At 40.5% G+C, this 11,423-nt stretch overlaps 1 protein-coding gene across 2 annotated transcripts in view; it reads left to right on the top strand.

Annotated features, from left to right (window-relative positions):
- Positions 1 to 5,450, top strand: part of PDLIM3 (PDZ and LIM domain 3) — a 30,510-nt gene extending 25,060 nt beyond the window's left edge. For both annotated transcript variants that reach the window (XM_061134476.1, XM_061134475.1), the window contains 3 exons: positions 936 to 1,066; positions 3,190 to 3,301; positions 4,741 to 5,450. In XM_061134476.1, coding sequence (XP_060990459.1) covers positions 936 to 1,066; positions 3,190 to 3,301; positions 4,741 to 4,930 — 433 coding nt within the window. In that variant the 3' untranslated portion in view covers positions 4,931 to 5,450. The remainder of the gene's footprint in view (positions 1 to 935; positions 1,067 to 3,189; positions 3,302 to 4,740) is intronic.
- The last annotated feature ends 5,973 nt before the right edge of the window (positions 5,451 to 11,423 follow it).

The following is an 11,423-nucleotide window of genomic DNA, read 5'->3' as shown; positions in this document are numbered from 1 at the left end:
AATATTATACAACCATTATAAAGTATTATAATGCTTACAAGTGCTCTGTAAGAATATCCCAAAGATAGCCCTTGGGATGAATACAATGAGATAATAATAGCATAATGTATTTCAAAGCCATTTGCAAGGAGTTTCAGATAGGTAAGATGATTATTTCCAAATATGATATAGGTAATAAAAATGTGTGCAAATAGCAACTACCTTTTCTAGATAATGCAATTAAATGACAAAAATAGTAAAACATTACAGTGCCTGATATGTATTTTTATTGTGGCATTTTTTACTGTTCATCATGAATATATTTGTAGAAAGTTTATTAAATCATCTATCATTTTTGTAAATGAATTATAATGTAGCTATTTAGTAGCCTATACAACTGACTTCTATGTGAAAGTCATTATATTATGTGCTTTCAAACACTGACAAGTTGAATTCTTCGATTTACAGGCAAAATATTACCTTGATTCAGGCGTTAACAAAATTAAACCATACACTTTTGGTTTAATATAAAAAATGAATCTGAATTTTATTAACATATTTATGACTGAGATAAACTGGGCTCACTCATGCACTTTCTATCACACGTATGTGGTCTTTTATTTCCAGAAGGTTAATTTTGTTCACATTATAATTATATATCCATCAGACGCACGCATTATTTTTAAAATTACTATTTCCTAACAACGTTTCAGTTGCCCTCCAAAGGATTCTTCCACATGGAGAAGTGCTGGAGTGACCCCCCAGGTTAATCAATGATATTTTTAAGGCAACCCGTGTGGATTCACATTATACTTAACCATCACAGAGATTAACTTGAGAACACTGAATCTCTGTTCGGGAGTTGCTGTAAATACAGTAGTCACTGCTTATTGATATCTTGTCTTCCTGCACATACACACGCTCCTGACGCGGCTTCGCCCGCCATGTTGTTCCAGTGAACCCACGGCCTCCGTGCCCCCCGAGTCGGATGTGTACCGGATGCTCCACGACAATCGGAATGAACCGACCCAGCCTCGCCAGTCAGGCTCCTTCAGGGTGCTCCAGGAGCTAGTGAACGACGGCCCTGGTGAGCAGTCCGTGAATGTCTGCTGAGACGTTGTTGACAGAGGTTATTCCAAGGGTCAGGGGAGGGAGGGGAGGGCAGCAAGCATAATGGGAATGAGAGTCTAACAACAGATTTTCATCAGTCATCAAATGACTCTTTGCTGAAAAGGATTTGGTGTTGTTTGGTTTAGGAAGAGAACATCCAGAACATATTTAAGTAGCCACCAACTTGATGGTAAAAGAGCATCAAAGATAAATCCTATCTCAGTAGTCAAGGGCTAGTTCAACTTAACAATCATAAAATACTGCAAGATTTCTCAGCCTCCCCCATATCTCAGGGTATCATAACCATCAAATTTTTTAGATAACACTGGAATGAACACTCACTATGTCCCAAATCCTGTGCTGAGCTGCTTTGCACATGTGATTATTTAATCCTCACAATAACTCAGTGAAGTAGGAGCTGTTATTTTCCCTATTTAACAAAAGAGAAAATGAGGCATAGAGAGAGTGGATTTGCACAAAGCCACACAGCCAGTAAGAAACAGAGTTGGGTCTCCAGCCCACTCCTGAAGTCTTCAGAGTTCATACTCTTGCCAATGATTTTCCATGTCCAAAAGATATATACTGTCCTTCAGAAGTTGCACAGAAATGCAAAAATGCCCCATTAATATAGCTATTACCAAAAAAAAGGAAAATAAGTGTTGATGAGGATGTGGAGAAATGGGGACCCTTGTGAACTGCTGATGGGGAATGTGAAATGGTACAGCCACTGGGAAAAACAGTATGGTGGTTCCTCAAAAAGTGAAATGTATAATTACCGCGGGATCCTGCAATTCCGCTCCTAGATGTATACTCAGAAGAACTGAAAGCAGGGACTCAAACCAATACTTATGCACCAGCGTCCACAGAAGCATTATTCACAACAGCCAAAAGTTGGGAACAACCTAAATGTCTATTCACACATGAGTGGAAAAACACAATGTGGTATATATCCATAAAGTACACTATTATTCAGCCTTAAAAGGGAATGAAAATTCTGATATATGCTGCAACATGGATGAACCTTGAAAACATTCTGCTAAATGAAATAAATCAGAGACATAGGGACAGATATTGCATGATTCCATTTATATGAGGACATTAGAATAGTCCAGTCATAGTGACAGAAAGTATAATAGAGATCACTGGGGTCTAGAAGGAGAATGAAATACAGAGTTAATGTTTCCTGGTTACAGAGTTTCTGTTTTAGATGATGAAAAAGTTCTAGAAATAGGTATCAGTGACGGTTGCACAAAATTGTGATCATACTTAATGCTAGTGAATTACACACTTAAAATGGCGAAGATGGTCCATTTTATGCCATGTATCAGTTCAGTTCAGTCGCTCAGTTGTGTCTGACTCTTTGCGACCCCATGAATCACAGCACGCCAGGCCTACCTGTCCATCACAAACTCCCGGAGTTTACTCAAACTCATGTCTATCGAGTCGGTGATGCCATCCAGCCATCTCATCCTCTGTCGTCCCCTTCTCCTCCTGCCCCCAATCCCTCCCAGCATCAGGGTCTTTTCCAATGAGTCAACTCTTCGCATGAGGTGGCCAAAGTACTGGAGTTTCAGCTTCAACATCAGTCCTTCCAATGAACACCCAGGACTGATCTCCTTTAGGATGGACTGGTTGGATCTCCTTGCAGTCCAAGGGACTCTCAAGAGTCTTCTCCAACACCACAGTTCAAAAGCATCAGTTTTTTAGCGCTCAGCTTTCTTCACAGTCCAACTCTCACATCCATACATGACCACTGGAAAAACCATGACTAGACGGACCTTTGTTGGCAAAGTAGTGTCTCTGCTTTTTAATATGCCATCTATACTTTACCACAATTTAAAAAAGAAAGATGCAAAATGTTCTGTTCCTTTGAGCATTTTGTAACAGCTCCCTAGAACAACAACAGTTTTTAACTAATTTCATTTCATGAGGTCCTGTTTCAGAATAAATTATGCTTGAACAAATCCTGGTTCTTTCCAAATGATATTGTGGGTACAGCTAAGAATTCCTCAGGTTAAAGTGCACACCTTAAAATAGAAGCCAAGTATAAACCATAGCCAGCTGCTCCCTGGCCATAAATGGAAGCACTTTGTTTTTCAGATGACCGTCCTGCGGGAACTCGGAGTGTGAGGGCTCCAGTTACAAAAGTACATGGCGGTGCTGGCGGCACACAGAAGATGCCATTCTGTGACAAGTGCGGGAGTGGCATCGTGTAAGTTTCCATTTCAACCCAAAATTCACCATCAGTCTTGGCATCAGTTCCCTATTTCCTCTACTTTAAGAATCCAGAGATAGATAGAGACTTTAAGTTTTATGAAAAACAAATTTCTATTCAGCAAACTGAAAAAGAAATGTCCACAACATTTTGGGCAGCTTGACCAGAAATCCTTTAGGTGTACCCCCAAATTAGCATAGAATGTGAGCTGGAAATTCTGACTTATAATTTCAGGTATATGCTCATGAAAGGAAACTGCCCCAGAAGTATATTCTAAAAGTCATTTCCAAGAATCATGACTTCACTTCAAAAAGCCCTCCCTTTGTTGATGCATAGTCTTTGAATTCTTCCTTTTCTGTATAAACCCAGGAAAACAAATGTGGGGGTCATCCAGTTGTTCATTAAAACACATTACCCTTACTCGATTTCTTCAAGTTGCACAAATACTGAAATTATGATTTCTAGACACACAGCTTCCATTTTAAGGGGCTTTAGGTGTAAATAGCCACCCTTGCTAGTTTCAGATCTTCAAGTGAACCAGATCATCTCAGTCCCTCCACCTCTTGGCCCGTGGGGGCACGTCTCCCATCCCCTTTCTCTGTTCCCCTGTCTCTAGCTCTCACGAGGAGCTATCAGTCCGGTCACCCAGGAGGCATCCCAGGAGGATGGGGGAGGGGATAAGCCTGCTTTTAGCACAGAGAGAGCTGGGAGAGAGAGAAACAGGCAGGACAGGGGGCTGGGGGCAGAGAGGACCTCGTAACACACCACAGGTCATGATGTTATGCAGAGTATTGGGTTGGCCAAAAAGTTCGTTCGGGTTTTTCACATAACGCTGCAATGGACAAACCCGAAAGGGGTTTTTTGGCCAATCCAACAATTATTGCTCCGAAGTTGGATTAACTGTTTTGACAGTTTACTGTCGAAAGGCAGGTGTACCCACCCATGGAAATTCCATCTCCACCCTTTGGTGTGTTCTGTGTTCCATAGAGTGGACGCTGGACCACCAAGCTAGACAGTAAGCAGAGGGACTTTGGTTGTGTAGACAACAACCTTGGTCACAATCTGATTCCTTTGCAGAGGATTATCTGCATCATCTCTCCTGCTTCCAAAGAAACAATGGGGAGAGATCATGAAGTAAGATCCTATCATTTCTCTAAAAAAAAGAAAACTTGTTTGAAAAAAGAAAATCTGAAAAATAATCACACACATGAACAATGGAGAGAAACCCGTGAAGATTTACTGTGGTTGTCTTGGCTCTCCCTGGCAACTGCATCAGTTCCATAGCTCTGCCCAGTTTTACAGCTATTGTTTCCTGAATGTGAAACACCTGCCTTATCTGTAGTGCTGGCTCCCTTTGGGTCATGTTTTTGGCTGTGTGTGTGTGTGTGTGTGTGTGTGTGTGTGTTTTCACGAGGGTCTCCTTCTTCCCCCACCAGTGGTGCGGTTGTGAAAGCGCGGGACAAATATCGCCATCCGGAGTGCTTCGTGTGCGCCGACTGCAACCTCAACCTCAAACAGAAGGGCTACTTCTTCGTGGAGGGGGAGCTGTACTGCGAAACTCATGCCCGGGCCCGCATGAGGCCCCCAGAGGGCTACGACACGGTCACCCTTTACCCCAAAGCTTAAGTCTTAGGCAGAAGGAGCACGCACTCACCCAGGCACACCTACACAGGCTGGTGTTAACGGCTTTGGGCAGATTTATAGCAAAGTGCTGACACCAAATCTAGAACCAAGATTTTAGACACTTATTGTATTTTTAGGAGAAGGAATGGGAGGTACATGCCTGCTATAACAGAAACATGCATTCAACTGTTTGGGGGGCGCTTAGCAATAACTTAATGGCATTTAAAGCAATAATTTTTTTCATGTCATTCTCCACAGTTTACATTTATATTATTATGACCATCAAACATGTAAACATCAAGATATTTGGGGAGTCCAATTGTCTTTCCTTAACCAGCTGACTTTGCAATTCTAGTAAATACCAAACGACAATCTTGTATTCTAACAAAACCTGCAGTGTCTGTTTCAACAATTACAGTGCATGTCAGGGAGAAATTCTGTAGATCTCTCTAGTTTCATATTCAAAGAGTCGTACTGCTGGATGCAACATAACATAATAAATACATAAAATATTTTTAAAATACCTAACGAAGTGGCACTCGCTGAATTCAGATAAAATCAACATTCCAATGAGGGAGCCCAGTCCTGACTTGTCATGTACACTGACAAGTATAGTGTACACGCGGGTATTTTAAGGACAAAAATATGGTTTCTTTAATTTTTATAACTCATTTGCTCTTTCTTATGAGCCCACAATTTCTGCTGATTGGAGGGGAAGTTTTAAGTTTGCTAGTTAAAGGTGATACAGTTTCAGATTAAAACAGTTTCTGTTGCTTTGAAATAGTCTCTTTCATTTTAAATGCCTCTTTCAGATAAATATTCAAAGTTCAGACTCCATCAAGGCTAGTTCTTTATTCTCAAGGCTCACCACCACCATCTTCTCCTCCCAAAGATGGCACCTCCAAGAGGAGACATTTAGGGGACCCTCTGGGGAGGAAAGGGGCTGCTGCTCTCCTGGGGTCCTGCTTGTATCCTCTGCTGAAAATCCATGGTTCCACTTGTGCTGTTTTCTCAACATAGTTGGAACCAGACAACAAGCCCACCTTTACTACCACCTCCAGAAGTCTCAACTCAGCTTTCCTTGAGTCATAGTTTCTTTGCATCTCGGACACGAACCCCATCTGGCCCCTGACTCAGCTTGGGCACCTTGCCCTTCACCATGGTGGTGCCACGGCAATGCCCCCTGAGTTGCATGTCTTACCTGCTTCCCAAGCTCATCCCTGGGGACAAAGTAGGACTTATGAAACTGTCCTCTCCAAGTATAAACCATGGGAACCAGCAGGCTGGGGAGGTAGGGACTGTCTCAGGCCCTTGGTCTCACCCCCTTGCCACAAAGATATGTCTACTTGACTGCAGCTGCTGCCTCTAGGCCGGGAACAAGAATTCTCCTATTGTCCCAGATAGAGAGTAGGGCCCGTGTTGTACTGCTCTGGGATTCTCCTAAACTTCTCTGATTATTTCTGACCCTGACTGGTCTGGGGTTTTGAACTAGTGACACAAGACAGAACACCTGCCCGGCGCCTATGGGCTTTTTAAGATAGAAACTGTAACCCCTGTACCAAAACACAAATTCATTCACAGAGCAATTCAAAGAAAATAGAAAACTATGCGATCAAAGGAATGACTGTATTCAAACACATTACTTTTTTTGTTCAGATGTTATTTTTAAACTTTTTTTTTTTCTGGGAAGGATATAATCTTAAAGGTTTGGAAGCCAAAGAGCAAATGAGTGGAAACTGATTTAGGAAATCTGAGAAAGTTAAAATCCAAAGCAGCAATGGAGAAAACTGAAGACTCAACCCAGAATCTTGAAAAGGCAAGGGAACTGGTAACATAGGCATTTCTAGACTAGGGGATAAACGTGGAGTTAACAATAAGGAGGGTCACAGACAAGCTGTTTTAGAAGCACTTAATCCCCACTGTGTCCCCTCTCTGCCCCTCTCTCACACACCCATTGCCTTTCCTAGTGGAAGTTTGCCTGGTATTATCTGGAGAAAGTCAAACAGCATCTCTGGAGTCAGGAAGCACAGTTGAGGGTATGTGTACCATACTAAAAAGAAGTTAAATAAGAATGAAAGACTCATGAGAAGAAAAGTGTGCATTAGACATCATGCTGTACATTAATGCATACTTTATGTTAGATATCAGACTGTATTTTCCTTAAAATTTATATATTTTGTAATGAACTTCTTAAGTTCAGATGTTCAATAATGAGGGGAAAAAGTAGCACAGCTTGAAAAATAGTAGTAGTAGAGCTCTAATCTGAAATTCAGGAGCCATGTGGCTTAAAGCTGATAATTCAGTCCATGTGACTAAGATTTGTGATTATTGTTGTTTAGTCACTAGGTCATGTCCAACTCTTTGCAACCCCATGGACTGTAGCCTAACAGGCTCCTCTGTCTATGGGATTTTCCAGGCAAGAATACTGGAGTGAGTTGCCATTTCCTCCTCCAGGGAATCTTCCTTACCCAGGATCGAACTCTTGTCTCCCACATTGGCAGACAGATTCTTTACCTGGGAAGCCCCAAGGCTTATGAAGCAAATTCTAAAATTGCATGTTCATTATTTTTAATTAAAATTACTCTTTTGATGATTAAATCTAGAATTTGAACATAAAGTTAAATTTATGACAGAATTAACCAATAGAAATGAATGCAATATAAAAATCACTTTAAAACATATAAAGTACAGGGTGAAAACAGCAATGTTAAAATGGAAAGGAATTAAAACTTTTTAGAAAAGTAAACAAATAAAGCAATATTTCTCCCTGTACTAACACTTTGTCTTTCAATAATGAATTCACATCTGGGCTTATATAGGAATTCATGCCACAAACAAAGAATGCCAACCAATTTTTATTTAGCTCTCAGAATACTATATCTTCTGAAAAAACAGATTAGTCACTGTTTTTATATTTATAAGCTTATTAAAACCAGCAATGATCAATGAAACCATCTCTGTTTAAGAACTCTAGGCTCATGATTAACTAAATTGCTCTTTTTTTCAGAGTAAACCCAGGATAGAGTTGCTACACCCTCTGCCAATGGGACAACTCTTTGAATAAAAAACAGTTCTGGTTATCACATACATTTGCACCTGTGTAAGCAGTAAAGTTAATGGCTAATATGATATGCAAACAGTTTATTTATCTCTACATAAGATAATCTAAAGTTTGTCCATCACAGGAACATTCCAAGATAGGCAGGATGAAGCTTGGGGGTTCTACTAACAACCTGAGTTGCAAAAGTTTATCAAGCCATCCTTTAAACAGATTTGACTTTAGCCTTGAGAAACTACTACTTTATAACCATTACTCTTTATTACCGTGTCATCATGGCTTTTTTTTTTTTAACTTATGCTATGCCATCTGAATCTTAAGCATAAAAAACAAAATTGGAGAAAGATTGAGGGTGTTCAGATAATTCAAGCAAATAAACCATTTGTCTGATCTACATGAATATTTCAAGATAATTGTCTTAAGCTTCTATTCATGTTGGAGAGCACTCAAGAAATACTTAGTTGAGCACCTACCGAGTAAGAAATGCTGACACTGAACCCAACGAAATGGATTTTTTAATACATTGGCTATATTTACAAACTGACATTTTCAAGCTAGCTAGAATGCTTCATGTGATGATAAGAAGTGGTTGCTTTATCATAATTTCTTTCTTTCAAATTTGTAGTAATATTATTAATCACACTTCAGAAGAACATAAAATGAGTATATACAAGTTGTTTCTGTGCCAAGGGCAAGAATATGTTGCAGAGTTTCAGACCTAGCTCTCGTGAGATCAAACTCCCATTTTATCTCCTTTCCTGAAGAAGAGGGGATTGAAAAACACAACATATGAATTACCCATCATGTGTATATATGCCAAAGTGCATGTGTATCTGTGGTTCACTAAAGCGCCAAGGTTATGCTACCAATGTCGCGTGCAAGAGCTTGCTTTGTGCACCATGATGCCTCATACAGGGGCACATGCTGTTCCGCCTGCCCACACATCTGGGCTCCAGATGCTGCTGCCTGAGTTCCCGAGGCTTCCAGCCATGACCATTCCGGAACCCTGCTTCCTGTCTCGAACCTTGTCACTCCTCCACATGAAGACAGTCCTTGATTCCAGTGCTGCTTCTGCCAGCCAATGGAAAAGACTAATTGCTGCTAACAAGTACTATTAATTTTCTACTGCCCCCTTTATGTCAAATACTTGTGTTTTGTTCTGGAGATAGCCCTTTAATCTTAAAAAAAAAAAAAAAGACTTCAAGGGTAGGAATTCTAGATATAGGAGGAAAAAAAGTTGGAGAGAGAACTTGAGGAACAGAGTACTGGGCATGATCTGGACCAATTAAGGACCAAGTCTCTCTCTCTCCTTTTTTCTTTTTTTCTGACTGTGCTAGGTCTTCATTGCTGCATATGGACTTTCTTTAGATGCTGCGAGTGAGAGGCAGCCACTCCATAGTTGTGGCACATGGGCTTAGTTGCCCCAAGGCATGTGGAATCTTCCTGGACCAGGGATCGAACCCATGTCCCTTGCATTGGCAGGCAGATTCTTAACCACTGGATCACCAGGGAAGTCTGGACCAATAGTCTCTTTGACCTTAGGAAGGTTTGTCCGATGTGTAGAGATGATGATACTGAGCTTGGCTCTCTGACAGGGACTGAAGCAATAGGGAATTTCTCTGAAATGAGGCACTTCCATTAGATAAGGTTGTGCCTGTGAATCTTACAGAGGGTGCCTATTTTTCCCACTCGGTCTTTCTGTGTCATGGACTCTTCTCAGCCTGCAAGCATGCTCACATACTCTCCACCATGCTAAAACTCTCTCTTTCCCTTATATCTATTCCCTCTCAAGCTCCCGTGATAATCCCCTGTCTATCTCTTTAGTACAGGCAGATCAACTCTACTTTCTGAGTTTCCCCACTATATCACTATTTATAAGTCCTCTAAGGCAGCAATCAACTTCCTAAGAGCCAAAGCTACTGGCTATTCTTAGTGAGTTGTGGGATTCATTTTCCTATATAGGTGAAGTCAGTTTAAAATTAACTCTAAAAGATACCTAAAGATGGCTGTGGATTTGCATTTGCACAAAGTAGCCTTTGAGACGGTCCAGAAGCCATCCAAGATGTAAGTCACCAGCACATAGTTCCTCTGACCAAAGGACCAACCTTATGACAATTGCAAAATTTATCATGTCCCTTGTGACTCAGCTGATAAAGAATCTGCCTGCAATGTGGGAGACCTGGGTGTCATCCCTGGGTTGGGAAGATCCCCTGGAGAAGAGAAAGGCTACCCACTCCAGTATTCTGGCCTGGAGAATTCCATGGACTGTATAGTCCATGGGGTCGCAAAGAGTCAAACACGACTGAGCGACTTTCACTCACTCACTCACTTGGTCACTTTTTCACACTACTATAGACTTCAGCTATGATTAATGATAGCCTTGTGATCTCAGGTTTTTAAAATGATCTTCTGGAGCTAAAACCTCAGAAGTATTTTAGTCTGGTAATAAATTGCTAAGAATAGATTTGACTAGCTTGTTTTTGTGCAAGCTCTTGAATTTGTTCCAGATTCTTGATTCTGCAGCTGTTAGTCAACAGGTGAAAATGGATTCTGTAAGAAGAGCTACTATTTGAAGATTCTGAAATATTGTGACTCACAGATTAAAAAAAAAACAAAAAACTGGCAGTACAGATTTTAATTCCAACCTTTAGCAATGATCTTCACAAATCAGATATTTTCACAGCAGTTTCTGGACTGACTGACATGCATGGCCAGAGAAGGCATATCCCCTGACAGAAAATTCTCCACTGTCCATCTGATATGAGGTCAAATGAAATAGGAACAGTTTCACCACACTGAGAAAATAGTACAGGTGACATGTGATACCATATCAGGGAAACAAACTTTTAGTTCTAACATTAATATTCATACCTCCTCTATACTTCTGTAAAATTTAGATGAAATGCTGTCCTATATCTTAACACTGTGATTTGCTATGGGTAAAAAAAAAAAAAAATCAAAATAAACTGGTTTTTGGCAAAACTAGGATTTCAGCATCAAGAAGTCTAGCATTGACCAGTTAAGAGAGTTTTTGAAAAGTTCCTAAACCTTCCTATGTTTCAGTTTTTCCCATACAAATCTGGAAACTAACATTTTTCCATGAAATTCCACACTTCTCAATACCATGAAGTGTAAGCTAAGAATATTTCACCAAAAACGTAATTATTGGGGCAATAATTACACTAGGGAGGGAAAAATTTGAGCATCCCTCAGAGTAAGTGTTTTGATTCTAAACTTTGCTTGCCAATTTCAGCTGGGATTATCAACCTTTTCAGTGTCACAGGCCCAGGAACTATGGTAGGTGGGGCCACGAGTAATGAGATAAGACTTCCCTGGACATACATTCACAAATGCAATAAATACTCCCCAAAGTGACCAAATACATCCATTTTGGGGGTGACAATTTCTCTCCTTAACCATGCAGTTTCTCTCTCTCAC

Source organism: Dama dama, chromosome 32 (genome assembly GCF_033118175.1).
Source record: "Dama dama isolate Ldn47 chromosome 32, ASM3311817v1, whole genome shotgun sequence".
Taxonomy (NCBI): domain Eukaryota; kingdom Metazoa; phylum Chordata; class Mammalia; order Artiodactyla; family Cervidae; genus Dama; species Dama dama.
This window is presented reverse-complemented; position numbering and strand designations above follow the sequence as displayed.